Source organism: Rissa tridactyla, chromosome 2, assembly GCF_028500815.1.
Source record: "Rissa tridactyla isolate bRisTri1 chromosome 2, bRisTri1.patW.cur.20221130, whole genome shotgun sequence".
NCBI classification, from domain to species: domain Eukaryota; kingdom Metazoa; phylum Chordata; class Aves; order Charadriiformes; family Laridae; genus Rissa; species Rissa tridactyla.
This window is the reverse complement of record NC_071467.1, coordinates 4,966,899-4,990,155: the sequence shown is the minus strand read 5'-3', so window position 1 is coordinate 4,990,155 and position 23,257 is coordinate 4,966,899. Positions and strand designations below refer to the sequence as shown.

The following is a 23,257-nucleotide window of genomic DNA, read 5'->3' as shown; positions in this document are numbered from 1 at the left end:
ATGATGCTTTAGAATTTGACGGAGGGAATTTTTGTTGATGGCAGTGAAGGTCATAAAGAATATGCGATGAACATATATTTTAATGTTAATTGTCAAGTGTGTGTGCCACAGAGGCAAGGGGCGGAAATGGCGTGGAGGCGGCTGTTCCCACAGCGGCCCCTGCTATCAAAGCCTTCGCACGTACACCCAGTACCTTCCACCACTCCTCTAACCCCTGCCTCCACAACACGCAAAAAGAACACTCAAGTATTTTGATTTATCCCAATGTAAACCGTCCTCCTCCGACTGAAAATATTTTTAGCCTTTTGTAAGAGTTTTGGCAATTTTGCATTACCTATAAAGCTTGTTTAAAGTGATTAACAGATCCCAAATTCAGCCACTAGACTCAGATCACAGCAAAGCTACTTAGTGCACAGTCTAATCAGTAAATAGCTTCTTAATATCAGTTTAAGGTATTATCAGTTGCTTCATTTGTGCTCTTGGCCTGTAAGAGTTAAAGTGTGATAATGGAAACACAGATACTAAGTTTAAAGTTTCCACATTGGTCTAAAGGGACCTATATACCATAATATTTATGAAAAATAAAACAAACTTAATGGAAACATGCCAAACACTGTCCAGGTCTTAAACATTACCAAATTAAGAAAAACTAGATTATTAATGGATAGCAAGACAGATAGTATCACAAAAACACAGGTTCTTTTAGTAATCAAGAAGGATAATTTATGAGGAGACTTGCAATAAACATGTAAATTTACAACAAACAGGGGACGGGAAAGCTCAAAGAGGGGAGAAAGCACAACTGTTGGACCCAGAGTTGCTACATGATTTGTTTCTGATGTGCCTGGTATAATCAAAGCTCACGGTGGGAGGGATCTGGGAATGCAGATCATGGTGGGGACAGCTCTCCTACGAAATGTTTAATTAATTATGTTGAGCATTGCTATGAACTTCAAAAAGAGTAACCTCAGACAAAATAACCCCACAATTTTTTTTAACTGGTGGGATTCTCTTAATGTTTGCATAAAGAGTGTTCCCTAAGTGCTGTATAATGTTCCTTTAACTCAATCACTGCTCATCTGCTCTACGTTAAAATACACCAATAACAGTATCACACAAATAAACACACTCCATTAAATGCATTGATTTATTTTGCATTCATGCCTGCCGGCAACCCACAGCGCAAGGCATAGTTGTGCCTTGTACTGTACAAACACATAGAAAAATCAGAGATCTTGCTCTTAACAGAGCTTTGTGGGTCTACAAGACATAACAGATAAGCAAATCGGGTCAGAGGAAGACAAGAATGAGACAGAAAAAGTGCAAAAAGAGTGGGTGAACTTTTACTGCCACCTACAGCAGCAGCAAATCAGGACCCCCGTGCCCTGCTAATCTTAAATGGGGGTTGCTTCTATGCATCACGGAACAAATATTGAAGAGGACACGGGAAATCCTGTGGAGATTTGGACTGGGAGCTGCTCCCTGGCTGGGGCAAGAAGAGCACAGAGGGCAGCAGAGCAAGGTTTGGCTGGGAAACGGAAACGCACGTGATGGCAGACAATCAATGCCACCATGCACAGCTCTGGAAGCTTGGGCACTGGGTGAACAGAGCTAAGACCTGATGAAGGCTTTGACTGCCTGCTGCGAATGACAGAACTGGAAATCCTCAGGCAGAGGTATTTTGTGGAGTTAAGAGCATTTATGTACAGGTAAGGAAAGGATAGCCGTTCTAATAGAGGAACAAGCGGATAATAGCACTGGCAACGTAGACTGAACGGACCCAATTTCTGAAATATCACCAGTGCAGAATTGGCAAGAATTGGATTTACTCTACGTATGTGCATCTAAAGAAAAATGAGGTGACAGAGACCTCCATTAACCTCGTATGAATGAAAGGTGGGGAGAGGTAATGTGTTAAGCTATGAAAAGTTTTTTAAAAGCTCGGCTTTGGCTGCTATAGTTCAGGCTGAAAAACAGCCAATCCACTGGCTATTATAAGGAAAGTTTTGGGAGTGAATAATGACTGTAACAAACCCCAAACCATGATTTTTCAGAAAAGAAGAGGCACAAAAGACAATCGTTCCCAAGAATAGCCTAGGCTAATGAAGTGAAAATCTTGGTTTGTGATGCCAATTTTACTTCTGGTGTATTAACTAGCCTTATCACTGATGTTAGCTTATCCTTTTGGTGTTGAATTTTCAGGCCAATGGTTCATCATCATAGCGCTGCGCATCAGGGTGGCTGGAAGAGCTGAGTTTGCGCTGAGGGAAGATTTTCCTTTGTATGGAGGTAAGGTCGCATGACTAACGCAAATTCTAACAGAGCTGCCTGTGTGGGAGCTAAGGGTGAGTCACACACACTAAGGGTCAGAAATAACAAACATGCAAACTCAAGAATAATTTGAACAATTACTAAGTGCTATCAAAACATCTAACACCCTCCAATCACATTTCTTCATTACCGAATGACCAAGTTTCAGGTTTTTTCATTTCTCCTGCCGTGCCAGGCAGGATGCTATGTATGGACCTGGGAAAGACCTGAACTACATCAATAATGCTATTCCATTCCAACAGCTACAGACCAGGGAAAACCAGTGGCACAGAAAAGGAAAAACATGGCTAAAAAGGGACCCAGCTTTAGACTGGAGAGCTTCTGAGATGGTTTGTCTACTTTCTTGTATTACAAATATGGAAGAAGGAAACAATTTATTCATTGTTTTAGATACTAAAAATGTTGAACTGATTTCCACAAGTAAAGATTAGTACGGGAGGACAGAAATTTTCATTCTTAAGCAGCTTTGCTTGGGTGTTTTTCAATAATTAAAGCTGGCTGAAATTAGAAATTCTAATGAAATTTAATAAAAAGTCTCTCTCTTAAAGGTGTACCTGCACCCTGGCCTCACTGCTTCCAGCTTGTGGGTTGTTACAAAAACAACTGATCAGCATTACAAAATGCATACCTCTGCTTCAGCTCTATTTCATGAGAAAGGCTCATGAGACTTCTCTCGACATTTTTATATTTTAAAGATGTTTTGAGTATCTAGGAGGAAGGCAGTAATTTCTAAAACTTATCACTAGTCAAAACCGTATCCAAATGCATTCTAACCAACTGCTCTGAATTTCCACTTGTATATTAGGGAATCACATTTCAAGACAACATGTCCTTGTTAGGAGTGCCCTTAATTACAATTTGTTTACACCTGCTAGTGAAGCTCAGAATAGTGCAAAGCAGCAATTACTGAAAACTAGTCTCAATTATCAGCCATTAAGTAATTTTTGAGGGAGTGACGTTTACTATCAGTGTCTCTCATAACAAAAATACCTCATGGCTCCCCCCTGAAATACAAGAGCCTCCCAGTGAGGTTTTTGCTGATACCTTGTGCCTTCTATTCAAACGCAAAATAATCTATCAGTAGATGTGAGCATAGCAACTACCGGAATGAAACATCTCCTTACCTTTCTGTGGCCTGATAATAAAAGATTGCGTAGCTCCATTCACCAGCCGGCAATATCCGTCTATCAAGTCAGCCATATTCTCTGCAATGGTTAAGGATGGTGCTGTCACTGTCAGAGGCTGAAGAAGGAAAAAAACAAGGCACCAACAAAGAGGAATTATTGTAGTTGCAAACACCGAGCAGAACAGCTGTGTCATTGCATCAGAACTTCACACACACTTGCAAACAGTAAACAGAAAAATGCGGGTGAGAAAGAACTATCAGATTCTTGCTTTACCTCTTCTGTAGCAAATTTGAAACACGAGGTTCAGAAAGCACAGCTGATAAAACCCTCCACCCAAATGTAATATTGATCTGGGCTCATTAAGTGGCTTGCTGGCTAAGTTTTCCGTCAATCACTGTTCATTACAACTGTTATGACTTTCATGGCTATAATGACGACAATTCTGAAGAAGCTGCCTATTCCTTAAAGCTCTTACAGGTGGTATTCTTTTTCCACCCTTTTGTAGCAATTTATTCTTTGCCCTAAGAAGTAACTTTCTCAATTTCAAAAAAGATAAAAAGAAAATAAAAAAAGAGACAGACAGTGGAAAAGGAGATGAGAGACATACAGACAAGTTATTAATTTTAATACCACCAACATTCCTCATCCTCTGCACGGATTTGCCAATTTGCCCCCAGTCCCGCTCTACCACAGAGACTGTTTTCCAGTGCACCGGACCAAGGAAAAGATTTGATTTCACTTCCAGCTCTGCCTCCATGTAACACAAGGGAAGAAATTTTCCCTCTTTCATATTTCCCCTTTCCACAAAGTGAAATTGCTCAGTTTCCTCTTTAAGACATAGCCTCATATACATACGCAGGCTTCAGTTAAGTTGCACTTAAGGACAAGTATTTTTGAATTAAGCTTCTTTTACAAATATCAAAGTATACAAGCACCAGATGCAAAACCTAAGACACGTAATGAGTTCTAAATCTGTTTTAAAAACAAAAATATCTAACTGGTATAATGATGACTGCTCACACTCAACTTCCCTTTCCCCTCAAAGAACAAGAAAAATCAAACAACTGCAGAATGCCCGGAATGCAAACTGTTAAAATACAATGCACTGGTTGTAACTATAGGAGGGGCAGGAGAGTTTAACAATACTTGAAGTATTTGTACACACACACAGGGCAGTGCCCAGCTCAAACATGCAGGTACAAAAGTGAAGTATACTTTTGGTACGTATTTACACCGACAGTAGAAAAATCCAGAATGAAGTTACAGACCAGAACAAAACTACAACATACAGAATGTCTCCATTAAGAGTATACTACTCTCTGCCTCTTCCCAGGGAAACCAAAGCTAGGAAGTTTATCACAACTATCAGTATCATACCTCAGGTGCACCTGCTATCTTGAGTTGCAACATCCCTTTTCTGTCCTTGTCTTCACTGTTTGAATACTGAATAGTTTGCACTTGATTAAAGTCTGCTAGATGAGTTGGCTGCGGAAAGGCAATGGAAAAAGTGAGGAAAATTTCAAAATTACAGCAAAAATACTTAGTCATTATTCTTGATGTTGCAAATGCACACGTAGAATTTGGTCTCCAGATTACACTTGCAGAAGTTTGTCCCTCTGTTCCTTTCTAGTTTCACTAGGCTTTGGGTAACAGACATACCCACAGTATTTGCAAAATGAAACCAAGCAAGATGAAACCAAGCCTACAGAGGTCACTGTTGAGTAACTCCAGGCACACGCTAAAGTACATCGTGGAAACAACCTCCTGCAGGTCAGACTCAACAGTCGCCTCCAAGAACACGCAGCAGACTGCTGTGCATGGTATGTTCTTACAGCTGACTACGTATTCCCCATCTTCAAAACTTTTCACTGCCTTTGAATGAATTTCAATCAAAGTTGGACATGGACTCAACTGAAGTCATGACTGTGAAGGTCCCAAGCATTTTGCTACGAGAACCTGTCTGAACATACTTCCTCGCACCGGGGAGGTGCACAGTATCTCCTGTAGCACAGTCCATATCAGGTAACGAAAAGGCTGTTAAGGACACGAAGTGCAGCAAATAAGCCAGCAATGACTGCACAAGCGCTCAACACTAACTGATTAAACAAGCTCTTCATTCACACATTCCTAAGAAAGAGGAGAATAATTTAGAATAATTTTCATGTTTCATTGTTAAAAAGTCACCGCTAACACTTCAAATTCTGCAAGCGAGCACTTCACTGGGTACAAAAGCCAACAAATTCAGTGCTAAGGCTGACACCATCTCTCTATTCAAGCGCATTTTCTCTGATACCAAATCATGAGTTAATATCTGAATAACAGCTGTATGTGCTGAATTTCCCAGCTCTTCTGTGTTTCACTCAAAGATTAGACTTGCCATTCCCCTTTGTGTGAAGTTCAGTTCACAACAGGTCACGGTTGTTAAGACAGTAACTGAGAAAATCAAGCAGAAGCAGACTTACATTTGCACCCTTGTCTGTAAGGTAACTGATTCCTTCTTCTGGGCCGATCGCCAGCTCCACTGAAATAATCCAGCTTGACTTCAGAATCGAAGGAGAAAGACAGGGCAAAATTTCAACAGTAAGACAAGACCTTGCTATGGAATGCTACCCTCCAATGCTATAATTACTGTTTTTACTAATTAATCTCAAGAAGCTTTTAAACCCTTCAAATAATTTAAAATATATTAAAATCAAGCATTTCTATAAGTAGCAAAACTCCTCATGACTGGTTTCCTGGGGATCCGTGCTACCCAAAATGCATTTCCATGTGTTTTATCTTAGGTCTACATGAGAACTATATATTTCCTACATTTCCTCTTCTCATGGACATTGATGTACATGTTCTAATTTCTACTTGAGTGTCTGTTTTCACAAAGCTTGCAGACTTAAGGCCCTTTCTCAAAATTTGAAATTGCTAGAAATTAAAAGGCATTAGAGGAAAATGTAAAACAGAAAAAGCTGAGAAGTCTCATTTCCTCGGGAAACCAGGTTAAAAATTGCTTGACTTTCGCAAACAAAGCACAAACAGATTCAATAACATATAATTCTTACCCTACTAATGAACAGTGCTTTCTTACCAGTTACCTGAGAAAGCTCGAAGTAAAATCAATAAATGTATTTTGTTGTTAATGAAATGCAAGAACTCATCTCCGCATCAAACCAGGAGCTAATTAGTCGCAGAACTAAGGAAAACCAATTCGACTCGTAACGACAGCATGTATTCTGGTGACCATCACATTCCTCTACTTACACCGAGAGCACACTTGAAGCATTCCTTGTCAAATCTGTACACTGGAGAGAGGATCTCAAAGAATTTCAAAATACTTTCTTCTCTATTGAGGTTGGCAAATTGTCGAAATGTTTGTTGGATTAATTTTCGTAGTGTTTTGGCCTGTGTATTAAAACATTCAAAGATCAATTATTTTACACCTAAACAGTGACGGTGCATTCTAAGAGTTTCAGTCACTTCATATCACTAACAGTTTCTTTATCAATGAGACGCAGACAATTCTCAAGAAAAAATCAACTTCAAAAGATAAGTAACAGTTCTGCCTTCTAACTTCTGCTCGGGAACAAAATTATTTCTCCTATATATTACAGAGGGAATATCTAACTAATAATGTTTTGAATAAATTATAATAAAAGACAACATGTCAACCTTTGCAGGAACTATTCTTTCTAGATTCCTCATTTCTTCCAACCTCTTAACTGCGTACCAATACAAAACCACAACAATCTATACCTTCATACTAGGTTTTAAACTTAAATCACCATTTTTTTACCCAGTGGCAACAACCCAGCTGTAGCTGTATCTTAATCTCTGTGCACAATATCTTGGACTATCCATAGTACAGTCGATTCTTAAAGTCTGATGATATGCAAAACTTCCATATAGAAGATAAATTTAAATAGTAAATTGAAAATTAATGGAAAAAGTAAAACAAACATTTAAATTAAACCATTTTAACTATATTTTGTATAGTTTTATTAACTGTTTCCAGGGTAGAAATAACCACTTAAAAAGAGCAGCAGCAATCATCCTCCCAACATCTGGGACAGAGCAAGACACCTAATTACATATCTTGAAAAATAAAGTATGTAACGGATACAAGCAGGCTTTCAAACAACCGCATTTTTTTTTTAAAAAAAGGATAACTAAACTGAGACTTATGAAAGTGAAGTATTCGCCTGTATGTAATGTATAATCCCTGGGAAAGCTGCCACTCATGTGAAAATAGAAACAGAATCTGAAAAGCAATCTCTTTAACGTGCCCCAAAACTGAACACGCAATCAAGAATCCTGAATAAACCCATCTGTTTCTAAACACTAGAATTCATCTGGACAGAAGTGCAGTGCCTTCTCCTCATCTGTCCTAATCGTAAGAATCACAGAATCATTTAGGCTGGGAAAGACGGAGCACAGGTATGCTGCGGCAGTGCTGGGGGGCCAGGCGACCCACTGTTTTTCCATCATTGTTTACATCACATAATGCAAAATCCACAAACCCACAAACACATCTATTCTTTTTCCCTTTGCCAAAGCTTGACCCATGTCTAAAGTGACTGAATACGTTTAAAAAAACCCCTTAGTAATATATTTTTAATATATCTTCCAACTAACAACAATGCTAGAAAGCAAACCCATGCTTATTTTTGCAATATGTCAAGATTAAGACAGAAATTACCACTGTTCCTCTACCAAAACACATCTGAATGTCCTATTGTAATGGCATCAAACCTCTCAATTCTTTCACCTTGCCTATAACAGCTACACAATTACAAACTACACAAATATAAACTTCCTTTTGTCGTTAGCACTTCCAGTCAAATTAGGCATTCATTTTTAGTAAGACTTTAAAGAACATTCAGAACTCTAAATGGCCAGAAATTTTTAAAGGGAGTGGTCAGAAAAGAGTCACTCTGACAGCCGGGATCCAAGGCGACTGCACATTCACATAGAAAATGATCAGTTTTGCAATGACACTGTAAAAAGAAAAAAATCTGCTAGCTCAAGTTGTCTCAAGTATTTCAGCCACTCAGTTGGTGAAAGATACTTCATTCTGGCCACGGTTTGCTCTCCTGGCCTGTTTCAGCGTCACCCTGACTTCAAGGGAAATACACTGAAAATTCGCTCTTAAAATATTTCCCAAGAACGTGTCTTTTTTTTCCTCAGCTTTTGCTCAAGGCGTGCTCTAGAGTGACAGGGAAGACTCCTAATCTGCAAACTAAACACAACCTGGTTTACACCTCCGCATCTCCCTCGCCCCCCAATGGCTGGTTTAGCGTAAGAAGATGTTTTTTCCCCCGTGGTGTTTGCATCCTTGCTCTACCTACACACAGCATGGCTTAGCAAAGCGCAGGGAGGTTTCTTGTTCTTCTCTCGTGAAGTGATGAAAATGGAAGGCCTGTTGACTCAGTAACTTTTCCTCTGTGCTTGAATTAGGCGGACTTACTCTTTCTTGAACACAGACAGACAGAACTACTTGCAGCATATACGAGATACAGAGTATTGTCCAACGACTTCAATGTTTCCTCCTGGAGAAACCTCCCTGGACACGTCCTGGGACAGCACTTGCTTTCTTCTACAACGTTGTCTCACAGACACTCTGTAATCAGCTGATATATAGATTTTTCTAAACTCCTGACTTCTTAAAAATTATTTAGGGAGTTCCCCAAATGAAGCTGAACTTTCTGTTTTTAAACTCCTGCATATCACCTCGTACTTTGCACCGTTAAATATTTTGATTTTCATTTTTCCAGTTGTCTTGTCTTCCTGCACATAGAGTGATACCCTCCGCATAGCTCCCATCTCCTGAATCTGTAACATCAACAAATTTGATTACCACTGCGCTACCCTCTAAGCTTTACCTCACTAATAGAGAGAAAGAATTAATTTTATCTTTCATGGCCATCACGAGCTCTCCTTTGCCTGCCACTTCAAAATCATTCGCCTTCACAAAGTGAGAGAGCCATTTAATCATTTGAACCAATCCTAAATGATTTTTAATAGGGATTTCATTTTCATTAAAAAGCAGACCCGTTTTTCTTCTTCATATGTCCAACATTTTTCTTCATGTCTTTGCAAGATTCTGTTCAGCTTCACCTTCTGGCAATTCTTGCAACTTCTTTCTGCTATTCTCTCCATTTCATGATTTCTGAAGAGCAGTTTTCTTTGTTGGTCAGTTTTCTGGCTCCGTAATACCATTTTTTGAGACAGTTATTCATTCTTTTACGTCTGGAGCCTTTCACCACAATTTCTCCCATTAGAAGAGAATACAGTTTCATATAATTGCTTAAATTAAAATGCAGAGAGATTACTTAAATCCACTTGACTTCATTAGCTTCTGATTTTCAAAAGTCTTTTTTGAAACAAAACCCCTTCATGACAGACCTTTTCTGTTTATCCATTTAAATCACTAAGTAGGAACCTTCTAAATCTGAAGCTGAATTCTATTATTTCTATAAAACCATCACTGCTTACCAAATCCAGCTCTAAAATAGCAATTTATGATTTACACTTTCACATATGAATGGTAAGAGATATTTTTCCGAGACATTCATATCACGACGGCTATAGCTGTGAAAATACTTGGTGACCGTTCTTAACCCTCCTTTTCAAGACATGTCGGGAAAAATTTGCATTTTTTACTTTGGGAGCATATGGACTTCAATGGAAGCAGGATTCGACTAATGTTTATAGTCTTAACTAGGATTAACGTAAGTGGAAATTACTGGAAACCGTCCTTGAATGAGCTGGATACAGCCTTGAGCAAGGAAGGCAGAATATGGTTTTATCAAGCGGCCACTAAAAATATGCTGTTTTCTTACATGTCCCCTTCCTCTTTCTCCAGAAGTCTCATTTCTTTTTTAGGGGATAATAAAAGGATCAGAGTAAATGATACTAAATGCTGAGGGGACCAAAACATCTCCGTTATGAAGAAAGGCTGAGGGATTTGGGTCTCTTCAGTCTGGAAAAAAGATGACTGCTTATAAATGCTTCAAGGGTGGGTGTCAGGAGGATGGGGCCAGGCTCTTCTCAGTAACAGGCACAAACTTGAGCATAGGAAGTTCCACCTAAACATGAGGAGGAACTTCTTTCCTTTGAGGGTGGCAGAGCCCTGGCACAGGCTGCCCGGAGAGGTGGTGGAGTCTCCGTCTCTGGAGACATTCCAAACCCGCCTGGACGCGTTCCTGTGCAACCTGCTCTGGGTGACCCTGCTCTGGCAGGGGGTTGGACTGGGTGATCTCCAGAGGTCCCTTCCAACCCCGACCATTCTGTGATTCTGTGATCCGAAGACTTGTTTTGAACTTTTGTCCACAAGGTTTGAGAGGCAGAGGTCTACCTCTCACAATAGCTCAGCAAGGCCATATAAATCTCTACTATCTTAGTTCTGGCAGCACAACTGCACAGCAATTCCCTTACAATGATACAGTGGAAATAACAATGCAATTTTCGATATCTGACACTGATTTTTTTTTTTGGTATTACACAATTGACTGGAACTATAATTACCTTCACAGAATCTAGTAAACTCTTCGGAAAAAAACGCCTTAACCCAACATCTTTCCTGAAACAAAAACACACACAGCATTAATATAAAAAGCATCATGCAATATTATATTGCTCTTTTTCAGGGTGGTGGTTTGGGGTTTGGTTGTGTTTTGTTTTTTTGTTTAGCACATGCAATATAGTACATGATTTTCATAGTAAGGTGCTTGACAATCTCAGAGTGACAAACAGAACCATTAAAATGCCACTCCACAGCACAGGTGGGATAGCAGCGTCTTCCAGTTTAAATTCAAATGGATATCACATTTACAACAGGTACCCGCGGTGAAAAGCATATTATTTGAAATGTTGGCTTGGGCACAGAGAAGGTTTTAGAATAAAAACTGTTCTTTGTATATTTTAATAATTTAAAGAATATTGAAAAAATATTTACAGCATGTAGTAAGCTGAGAAGGGAACAAGATAAAAATGGCAAATTCTAATAAACATCTATTAGAATCGTGTAGGAGATACAACATAAAGGAAAGGACTTCTCACCACACCACCTCAGTAAGTGCATGTTGACTGCTGTTCCACTACTGGTTTACGCTTTGCAGGAGTATAATTAAAGTGGATTTTTTTTTTTTTCATTTCTACTGTCACTTTTTCCTCATATTGAGCATCTAATGTTAAAATTCCCAGCTCTTTATTGCAAGTAATCTCACTTTTTGCATCAGTAAATCAGGATCCTAAATCTGTCTGTGAGCTTGGATTTTGAAAACTGAATCATACCGAGCTCACCTTCACACTCATAAACGGGGTTGCAGCCCTAGTTTGAAACCCAGAGCCATAAAGATTAAATGTTCTTGTGGCTGAGATGTGCTGCTCGTAGCTTACGTCCGACTGCGGATGTCGCACTACAGCTAAGCATTAACTTCAAGAAAGATGCCTGAGAAGTTGCCAGAGATGTTAGTGCAGATGATGATCACTATAGAACCAGGTATATCAAATGTTGCATGACTGTGAACTAGTTGTAGAGTATTAGCAGAAAATTCGCAGGAGGAAAAGGAAAAACTGAAAGGAAAATGTAAATAGGAAAAGGACTTATATCCCTGCCTCTCAAAGGCATTACGGACTCTTTTCCTTTAAATTTAAGAGGTTACAATCTCTTTTAAACAAACACTGCTTCTGAAGTGAGTATGAAAGAAAGCTTTCCATGACTAAAGGCCTAGAACATGAGCAGAAATACATGTGGAATTCATACATTTGGCAAAAAAAAAAAAAGAAAAGCCGCTAGCCAGCCTGAGATATACAGTTCTTATTTACTGCTACCTCACGGCGCAAGGAGAAAGCCAACATTAAAGTCAATATAAAAAGCTTACTCAAAATAATAAAACACGGTATTTTTAAAGCTCTCTACATACAATTTCACAAAACGTACTAAAAACATCCTCAACTGAGAGAACGTTCATGCGCAGCAGTGAACGCTGGCATCTGTGCAATGACAGTAAGCTGAAAGATTATAAAACTTTCATAAATGTTAATTCCTTTGATGCATTTCTTCTCAAATGCAAATTATACGCGGTTTATCATCCCACACAGTTAAATAAATCTAACACGCTATTACCATCTAAATAACATGCAAAGACATTTTGACACGGAATATATTAGTTTAGCATCAAGCATTTGAGAGAGAAATGGTGTTTTCGAAAACGAAGCACCCTACATCACTCCAGTATCACCCAGTTTAACAGTACTGCACCACGGGGCTGCGAGCATCTGACTCGACTCGTTATTAAAAAGAGTTGCAGAGCAGCCTTTTGCGCAGATCTGTACGTGACAAATTCAGAAGAAATTCTTAAGCAGAGCAGAACAAAACACTACTCAATAAAATTTGTTAATAAAGCATATCCTATGTTTAACTGAGACGGCAGATTTATTTCCTGGGGCAGAATTTAACATAAGCAGCATAGAGGTTTAATGCCACAGTCACTAACAAACTAAGGGTACCTATAAATAAGAGATGAAGCACTGGAACTTGGACCACACAAACAGTTTTAAACACACAACCCAAAGTCCTTCCCTTCCCTCCTCAGCTGCGCTGCGTGGGGGCGAAACGGCCAACTTGGGATAGACACCGACCCGGTCCTCCCGATTAACAACTCAGACATCTGCTTTCTGATCGCCAGTAGGAGATAATTAGTAGCGAGATCCTGGTTCACACAGTTCTACTACAGCTTTGTATTTAACCTCATCTGCTCCAGCCTACGTGTGGGCTTAACTGTAAATTTATCTTTTTTTAAATGTATAAACTGCAGTAGGATTAATAAAACACCAACTACAGATAGATGATACCGCTTGCCGTGTAACGATAAGCAGCTTTAGGCAACATATATCTTTATTTCTATTTTTCATCTCAATTGAAGTTACAACAAAAAAGTAATGTTAGATTAACATAATAGACCTTAACATGCTTTTTACAAAACTGTGGCTGCAGCTGTTCCTTCATATAGCTCCCATTTTTGTACTTGTAATTATCCCTGCTCTATGCTAACAGGCTTCACATTTATTATGAAAAAAATTCTTCTTTCATTACGCGAAGGCTCAACTATTAAAGGCTACTTAACAGTTTGATTCTATCTACCATTTCCCATCCAGATTTGGTTTTGTATGAAAATCCGATCAAAGACGAATATACATCAAATAGACATCTGACAAAGGCAGGCAAGAAGCAATCACACCAAATGCACAGAAGTGCCATTTAAAAATTGCACTCAGCTGGTGAAGTGCCTCATGATGTACTAAAACGAGAAAAAAACCACAAACCAACCAAACAAAAAGCCTCACTTGAGAAAGGAATATTACTTGTGTAGATAAATCTTTATAGGCTATTAAGGTGGTAAGAGAGAATGAATAAATTTTGGGGTTCTCTGGCACTTTTTGCAGACCCTTAGTAGCTTATAATTACCTATAGCCACTTTAAGGTGCTTTTATCCCTCATCTCTCCCTGCTTATTCTCACACAAAACACATTTTGCTTCTCAAAAAAAACCAGTATCTTGAAATGCACAATACTACATTTCCAACTCTGCACAGCATACCAGGGTTTTACTTCCCTTTGTCTTTCACAGCAGCAATTTAGTTATTTCCTACCAAGACAGTTACTGCTTGGAAAACGCGTGCACTGGAAGAAACATGTCACTTAAACTGGAAACAGCCCCTTCCTGAGTCCTCCAGGAACTTTCACCTGTTACAATTATTAATGAATACTTCGTGTCAGCTGTTACGACCCTTGTTTCCTTTGTCTCAGTTTCCAAAGTTGGTCACCTAATTCCTAATGTTTGTAGCTTATGAGTTGCTAAATAACCGACTTAAAAATACCTTTCTCAAGTTCTTGCTGGAACATACATAAACTGCAACCCCCGTAACTCACAAGCTCCCTTTTCCGGAAGAGGCTGACATGGATCTGAATTTCTCCAGGTCACAGAACTTTCAAATCTTTTTAAAATCACCTTTTAGCCTTGCCTATCAGCTCATCCTGTTCGTCCTTATTAGCCCTTTCTCTGTGGTTCCTCAACTGCCAGAAAACTAGTCCTTCCAAAACCCCCTAATTCAAACAAAAACAAAGCTTTAAAAATTCTGCACAGATAGAGGAGCGCTATATAAATAAGAAAGCAATTCATTTAAGTTATCTTTACCTATTAAAATCTATATATAGTTTCCTCAAAAGTCCTCGTGAACTTATTCATTGTGATGAAAAATCTTATCTTCCACCTCCAAATTCTCTAACTTCACACCTCTAAAAGTCAGCACGTGTTTTATTAAAATAAAATAAAAAGTAGAGACGTCACTGCTGCACCAACCTTTTATGCTAATTTTCTGTTAAACTGTACAGTATCTTTTCACAAAGCTAATTAGTAGGAAAGAGCAGATCATTGGTGTATGGATGTATGAAACTCATTCCATGAATACAAATAAAACCAGTTTTCAATCCCCGAAGGTTCTAAAGGACTTTGGGTTGTTTGGATTGAAGCTGTCTACTCTACAACATGACCAAGTAAGCAAAATACTTTCAGTGTAGGGATACTTCTTGGTCTTCTTAAAATTTGTGATACATAGATAAATAAACTTGCTAATTGCAAGGTCACCACTCAGGAAACCCACATTCTGAGCAAAGAGAAGAAAAAACAATACCACAAACATTTTCAAGTATCTCAAAGTTTACCACAGATGAGTCACAACTGAAGAACGCAACTGTGCACAGAAAACTGTTTAGAAACAGAATCACCTTAGAATTAGACTTGATGAACCCATAAACATTAGCAAAATCACAAAAAAAAATCGTAATGAGCTTCGTGATCAAGTTTAAACAACTCCAACCCTGTTTTCCTGGACCAGAGTTAGAGGTGCTCTTCCTACTTCTATACCTTGATAGGTTTCATCATCCTTCTCTTGTATTAAAGCACTCAAAGATCTCAACAAACTTCATGGAATAAAAAATTACAACAGAAATGTTTTGTTACTGAATTGAATTTAATGTCCCTGATTAAGAAACAGTTCAAACCTCAAGCTAGAACACAATACTTACTCTAACACTTCATAGTTGGACTTCTTTTCTAATGCATTGCCTCTCATCTCTCCGTAGGATCTCCTGAAGTCAGGAAAAATATTTGAAAGCGACAATTATTGGATGATCCAGCCTAAAACTACAACATTAATGCAGTCAAAACCTTTCAGAGACTTACCATGAGAAAACATTGGATGAATGAATTCAAATATAAACATTAGTACATTATTCTCCTGCCTCAACAGATCAGATTTTTATTTTACAAAATAATTTCACGTATGGAACATTACGCAGGACTATAGCAGTACTGCATTTTTAGAATCACTTTAAACCAGCTTAACTACGCTGCTACCCAGAGAAGTGATTTAACCTGCCCTTCAGCAGCTCCTTTCTACCTCCAACAGCGCCTCCCTCCCGGTGTCTGGGCATGTAACAGGGAGAACCAGAGAAGCAGGGAATGATGAAAACTAACAATTTCAATCCAGACACGTTCACTCTAAAAACATAAATGAATAAATAAATCAGGAATGAGTAGCTGTTGTTGGGAGACGTCTGGGATCATTGTTTTCGTGGAGAAAGTGGACTAGTAATGCTTGTGGTAAGAGAGTCTCAGTAGTCATCTACATGAAGCATCTCATGAAAATGCTCCGAAGAGCCACGGCATGAGAACCATGGGAAGCAGGACTTGGCTGACAAAATAATCGTGGATTATCATCCTCACTACATATCTTGAAATAAGGCACCAATAATTTCATAAGGGCGTAAGGAGTTTGCAGTTACGCAAAGAATTTGTGTTTTCTCTAGGGCCACTGGCAAAACTAAGAGCAAAGACATCAGGTTCTCCTGCGATATCTAGGCGATTTCGTAAGCCTAAATTTTCTTTTAATTTGGAAAGTAGTGTTCAAAGGACACATTCATTCTCTGCTAACAAGTTTACATTTGCCATTAATTTCTTATCAATATTACTTCTTCCCTAATCCCCCTGTGCGAGACAACAGCATAACTAAAGCAAATGTTTCAGGCTGGAAACTCTCCATAAATCATCAAAACCCAAAACATGCATTTCAAAAGCTGTGCTGGGAGCTCTCTCAAGGATCTCTTAATCTGATAAATTTATCTTTATTTTCCAGCTGGCGACACAGTTGACAAGAACACCAGAAACACCCAAAAGAATACTTAAGATTTAATCATTTGAAAATAGCACCTTAAAAATTGAGTAAATGCAGAGAGGAAAGGAAGCAGTAGTCAGCTTTAATTACGTTCTCTAGCTGTAGGATTTATATACGCACCATGACAAGACTGTTTGCTAAATAACACCACAGATGCATTTTTTTAAAGTTTATTTCACTGTACTCTACAAGCCTTTGAATTATTCAGATGACGAATTTACCCAAAAGGCAGTATCAAGATGTAATTAATTAACATTTTTAAATTAATGTTAATTTAAAGATCACTAGAAATTGGTTACAACACAGTCTATTCAGTTCTTCTTCAAACTACTTTGAAGCAAAAAAAAGTCTTATGATGTTTTATTCCACTATACTGCTCAGAAATCGATGAACTATAAGCAGTTTCAAAATTAATGTATATATTCAGTCAGAAACATGTTGAATAATAAATGAAATTATCAGCTTACCGGATTTCAAGGCAACCTAGTTTCAAAGCAATTTCCTGGTCCACTTGATCTGCTATTTCTAACATATAGTCATTTTTCACCTACAGCAAAAGAAGTAGGTACGCATCACAGAAAGATCAGTTTAGCGCCGATACAGACTATAATATTGCCCAAACAACTTTAGAATAAATATATCTCTTAAGTTTAATTTTTCTGAATGACTATTTTCAGTGCACAAAGGGAAAAAAAAGAAGTTATGTTCATATTCTCCACAAATGAGCTGCGCTTTTGTAAGAAACCCATTTCAACCGCCATGAACTTGATAAAACCATTTCCCTTATCTACATCAATATTATCTATGTTTTATTAAATATAATCAAAACCTTCCCAGGAGGTTGAGCAAATGGTTGCACCTGCGTTTAGTATATGTGAACGTTTGCTGTATTCTTGAATCATCTTTGTCAACAGTTTTTCATTTTGTAGGCGCATCTAATCATTCATAGAAACCAGACAAATGTCCGTATATTACTGTGAAAATAATAATAGCAGTAAGTAAAAAGAGTGGTATGTGAAAATGCTACTGCACACCGACTTAAAATAATGTCTGAAGTGGCAAGAAGAAGAAACAAGAGTGGAACTAGATGGTTACCATCTACAGTAGGAAATGAAATAGGAGCGTGCTCTGACCTGGGGGAGGCCAAGCGCTATGGCCTCACAGTCACCCCTCCCGCAGAGGGCGGCTGGGCCAAAGCAGCGTCTTTGGCCATTGCTGGCCAACAGCGTCTCCCAGCTGGGCTGGGGCACACTCCAGAAGAATGGTAAAGTGGCACGGGCAAAAGCTGTACCACAGAGCATGCTCAGTATTCAACAAGGTGGACTATGGTGGGGCAAAGTTCCACCACATGTCCTGGACTTACTTGTTTTATTTACTAACATCAATGTTGCTGAAAGCCTACTTTTGAGATAATGTATAGGCTTATTAACAAACAAACAAAAGACAGTAAGAGAGAACAGAACTAGTGCTGAAGAACACAATTCTGCAAATCGTAGGATAGAATCCTAGAATGGTTTGGGTTGGAAGGGACCTTAAAGATCATCTACTTCCAATCCCCCTGCCATGGGCAGGGACACCTCCCACCAGACCAGGCTGCTCCAAGCCCCATCCAGCCTGGCCTTGAACACCTCCAGGGATGGGGCAGCCACAGCTTCTCTGGGCAACCTGGGCCAGTGTCTCACCACCCTCTGAGTGAAAAACTTCTTCCTCATATCTAATCTAAATCTACTTTCTTCAAGTTTGAAGCCATTACCCCTCGTCCTATCACTACATGCCCTTGTAAAAAGTCCCTCTCCAGCTTTCTTATAGGTCACCTCCAGGCCCCCTTCAGGAAGGCCGCTATAAGGTCTCCCTGGAGCCTTCTCTTCTCCAGGCTGAACAACCCCAACTCCCTTGGCCAGTCTTCATAGGAGAGGTCCTCCAGCCCTCCTGTCTTCTAAGCAACAGGCATTTTTTATCAGTAACGTATCTCTACAGAAGTACAACTTTTCTTTAACAGTTCACGTTATCCTCAATCTTATGAAATCATAAACTTGCTATTGAGATCCTAAAGCCCAAGATCCTAAAGCTGCAGAAAGTCCTGAAATATCACGAAAACCCACAAATCGAAGAGTAGATTATACCTTATGAAATAAATATACTTCGTAAAATTTTTTTTTGAGTGATGACATGTTGAAGGAAAACCTATCTCGAACTGCTACGGCTATGAAATCCCTAGTTTAACAGATAAGAAAGCACCACAGCAGGTTCAAAAGCTGGAGGTTCTCCCCAGTTCAGCATCCTCCCAGTAACACAGGAGCATGCACTACAGCACTCCCTCGCCACCAGTACGACAGCTGGATCCAGCCCGAGACTACACAGCAACAGACATGTGAGACTTTCCTAGTCATGAAGTGCATGGAAAATTTTAATTTGTTATTGAAAAATGTGAACGAAGAAATATGACAAACTGTGCAAGAGTGAGAATATGAATTATTACAATAGCGGCAACATCAGAAGAAAGCTTCTTGCATTTGAACTCATACAGGTACTCAGCATAACAAAACAATAAACTTTTAACTGTTCTCAATTCAACTTTGACAAATACTAATAAGAGAGACAGAAGAAATAATTGGCCGTTAGCATCATGTAGCTTACTATTTGCATACACATACGGAAATAGTCATTCTGTATTCCCATGGCAGTAATACACAAAATATGTAGAATTAATAATTGTATTTTTCTTCATTATGCATACAATTAAAAAACCCCAAACTTCTCATGTGAAACAGCATTCTATTTGAGTTTTTCTGGTAACGTTTACAAAGATTTATCTGACTAAAGGTTAAAAAAAAAGCCCACCTAAAACCACAGATGGATCTGGTAATTACAAGGGCTGTAAGTGATACAAACTGAGAGAGACGCATCTTCCAGGAAGTCAAGAGATTTTCATTCAGTATTTTCATTCAAAACCATGAAGATCCCTAAGTGTCAGCCAAGTAAACAGTCACCGCTCTAGTGGACAAAATATCTTCTAATTCATGAAATAACTTGCAAACAACTGTATAAATAACAGAGAACTGTCAATTATATAACCACAGACATCATATACATCTACAGTACATATGATGGATATGGATTGATGGGCTGAGGCCTATGGGCTGAGGTTCAACAAGGCCAAGTGCCGGGTCCTGCACTTGGGCCACAACAACCCCATGGACGCTACGGGCTTGGGGCAGAGTGGCTGGAGAGCTGCCTGGTGGAAAAGGTGTTGGTCGACAGCCGGCTGAATATGAGCCAGCAGTGTGCCCAGGGGGCCAAGAAGGCCAACAGCATCCTGGCCTGTGTCAGGAACAGTGTGGCCAGCAGGACTAGGGCAGTGATCGTCCCCCTGTACTCGGCACTGGTGAGGCCCCACCTCAAGTGCTGTGTCCAGTTTTGGGCCCCTCACTACAAGACAGACACTGAGGTGCTGGAGCACGTCCAGAGAAGGGCAACGGAGCTGGTGAGGGGTCTGGAGAACAAGTCTTGTGAGGAGCGACTGAGGGAGCTGGGGGTGTTCAGCCTGGAGAAAAGGAGGCTGAGGGGAGACCTTCTCGCTCTCTACAACTACCTGAAAGGAGGGGGTAGAGAGGTGGTGGTCGGTCTCTTCTCCCAAGTAACAAGTGATAGGACAAGAGGAAATGGCCTCAAGTTGCACCAGGGGAGATTTAGATTGGGAATTAGGAAAAATTTTTACTCTGAAAGGGTTATTAAGCATTGGAATAGGCTGCCCAGGGAAGTGGTTGAGGCACCATCCCTGGATGTACTTAAAAGACATGTAGGTGTGGTGCTGAGGGACATGGTTTAATGGTGGACTTGGCAGGGTTAGGTTAATGGTTGGACTCGATGATCTTAAAGGTCTTTTCCAACCTAAATGAAGTGAAATTATTATATTATCTATTTATTTATAAGATATGGCAGATACATTCCATTCATTCAAAAGACTCGGCAAAGAAGATACTGCAGAAATATTTTCTGCTGGGAAATTTAAGGTCCTATCCTTCAGCATCACGTGTAAAACACTGCCTAATGTTACAAAGTGATGAAGAGTTCTCCCATCTGAATCACTCGGAATCCCACTGGTCCAACTCCCCTGCTCAAGCAGGGCCAACCTAGAGCCAGCCGCCCAGGACCACGTCCAGATGGCTTTTGAGTATCTCCAAGGATGTAGACTCCACAGCACCCCTGGGCAAGCTGTGCCAGTGCTCGGTCACCCTCACAGCAAAAAACCAAAAAGGTTTCCTGATGTTCAGAGGGAACCTCCTGTGCTTCAGTTGGTGCCCATTGCCTCTGGTCCTGGCACTGGGCACCACTGGAAAGAGCGTGGCTCCATCTTCTTTGCCCTCTCCTTTCAGGTATTGGTATACATTGATGAGACCCCCCTGAGCGTTCTCTTCTCCAGGCTGAACAGTCCCAGCTCTCTCAGCCTTTCCTCCCACCCACAGCAAAGATGGTCCAGGCCCTTCATCATCTCCATGGCCCTTCACTGGACCCTCTGCCGAAGCTTGATCTCTCTTGTACTCCAAGTCATTACAACACCTGGAGGCATTTTCAAGAAATTTGGCAATCCAGAAATTTGTGTATTTCTGACCAGCAGAGATTTTTGAGTAGTATCTTATCTCAACTAGTGTCCATTTACAAATACCCTTCATTCCACTGCAGAACTGCACCTGTTATCAATGGTATAGTATTTCTCTAAGAGAAAATCTTCTATAACCAAGGTTTTGTTTAACTTTAAATCAGAGCTACCATCTAGATGCCTTCCTAAATGGCACAACGTAGTAATTGAAACAGAAAATTAAATTAGACCTTCTGTTCATCAGTAAGGCTATGAAACCTGTCCTGCATTAAAACTGTCAGACCCAAGCTCAGAGCATTTAAATCAGGAATATTGCTTTCAGGCTCCCGTGTTATTACCATAAATGACCCCTGCAGCACCCACAGTGGCAAAGGACAGCTCAGTACTCTTTGCCCCCAGGTCTACATGGGGATATTTGAAAAGTAACCAACAAACTGAAAATGCAAATTCTACCTGAGTTCGGCTCTTATATGGATGCCCATATTCCAGAAATGTATGAAGTTAAAAAAAAATATTATCAATTTCCTTCTTGTTTATAACATCCATGCTGAGGTATAATGAACTTGAATTGTACTTTAAATACACGCTGTCATTTCATTCTGAGAATTCACCTTCACGTATAGGCCAAGTTACTTCAGCTAAAAAGCTAACGTACCTGTTCACAAACCCCGTTAGCTAGCCTGCCTTACATCCACCCAAATCAAATATCCATCAGCTAGTTCACTTATATTTAATTAAACTGTTTTTATTTTTTTTAAATACGCATTCAATGTTTTGAACCATTTCAGCAGTTTTGCATCCCCAGGAAATTCCAGAGCTGTTATCCACCTATTCCTTGAGGCATTCAGACACTGAGAAGAACTGACTGTAGTGAAGTATTTTTTTAATCCTGATATATAAAACTTCCCACTGCAGAAACTATGCGAATTTGAGGCTACTAGTATATCATGATCACATTTGTATTCATTTATTTTCACAGCTTATTGCCTTGTAGATCCCAGTACCAAAGTACTTCATTTGTTAAACTAAACAGTTTAAGAACATCTTCAGCTTCCCGCAAACGTATTTTAAAATGCTGCTATAGCCTCAAGTAACTACTATTCCTTAAATAAATAGGCCACAGAACCCAAACATTTCAAGTTTGGAGTTTCTTTCCTCTTGCCCTCTGGCTCGGGAGCTCTCACAAATTCCAGTCACGTTTTCCCAGTTTGACTCTGCCAACTACAGGCACCAGAACTTGAGGAAGAAAATTTTAAAAACCCTCCCAACCCCAACAATTTGGAAGAAAAAATAAGTATTGTGAAAATTCTCAGCTTATTTGCAAGACAAAAGTGAGACATTTGCACCGTAACGCTGCAAGCAGTCAGTCGCCTACTTGAGTGCATAATTTTGGTAGTCTGATAAGCAGAAAAAAGGGGGTTTTTTTGCACATCCCAGTCCAGAAGAGATGGACAAACACAGGTATTTCATAAAGACGGAGTAAATGACATATATTCCCTCCACCTCACATTTCAGCCAACAGAGACTCTGCCCTGCTGATTTATCACGGGGGTTGTGGGTGCGGGGGGTGTCGTTTCTGAAGTTCCTTGGAACAGTAACACGGAGTTTCAAGTCTTTCAAATTCACTACATCCTTCAACCTGAAGAGTGGGATAAAAATGCCTTTATCTGCCTAAGAAATGAGATGAAAACATTGGAAAAATACCCTCCTTCAGCGTCCCCAAGTGCCTAATAGCAGAGTTCACAGAATCAGTCATGACATCCTCTCATCAAAATTAACAGCTGGACTTGATTAACATAAAGCACCGCACATGCTTTATATACACCTATTTATTTTTGTGTTTCAACTTCGGAAGGTATACAAAGAGTTTATAAGCTTCAGGAAGCCTATAGCCATAATCCTGTGGTCTAATTAGATGGAGTAGTGTCCTATTATGGATAGCAAAGGTAATAAATTGATAGAAGGAATTAATT

At 39.5% G+C, this 23,257-nt stretch overlaps 1 protein-coding gene across 8 annotated transcripts in view; it reads right to left on the bottom strand.

The window, feature by feature from the left end:
- The window catches only part of PTK2 (protein tyrosine kinase 2), a 230,891-nt gene that overhangs the window by 83,155 nt on the left and 124,479 nt on the right, over nucleotides 1-23,257 (bottom strand). For all 8 annotated transcript variants that reach the window (XR_008464916.1, XM_054191983.1, XM_054191984.1 and 5 more), the window contains 7 exons: nucleotides 17,152-17,231; nucleotides 15,537-15,599; nucleotides 10,974-11,028; nucleotides 6,711-6,851; nucleotides 5,921-5,998; nucleotides 4,836-4,943; nucleotides 3,456-3,573 (listed from right to left, as the gene is read on the bottom strand). Coding sequence is in view for 7 of the 8 variants with exons in the window: in XM_054191983.1 (XP_054047958.1) it covers nucleotides 3,456-3,573; nucleotides 4,836-4,943; nucleotides 5,921-5,998; nucleotides 6,711-6,851; nucleotides 10,974-11,028; nucleotides 15,537-15,599; nucleotides 17,152-17,231 (643 nt within the window). In the remaining variant the exon portion in view is untranslated. The remainder of the gene's footprint in view (nucleotides 1-3,455; nucleotides 3,574-4,835; nucleotides 4,944-5,920; nucleotides 5,999-6,710; nucleotides 6,852-10,973; nucleotides 11,029-15,536; nucleotides 15,600-17,151; nucleotides 17,232-23,257) is intronic.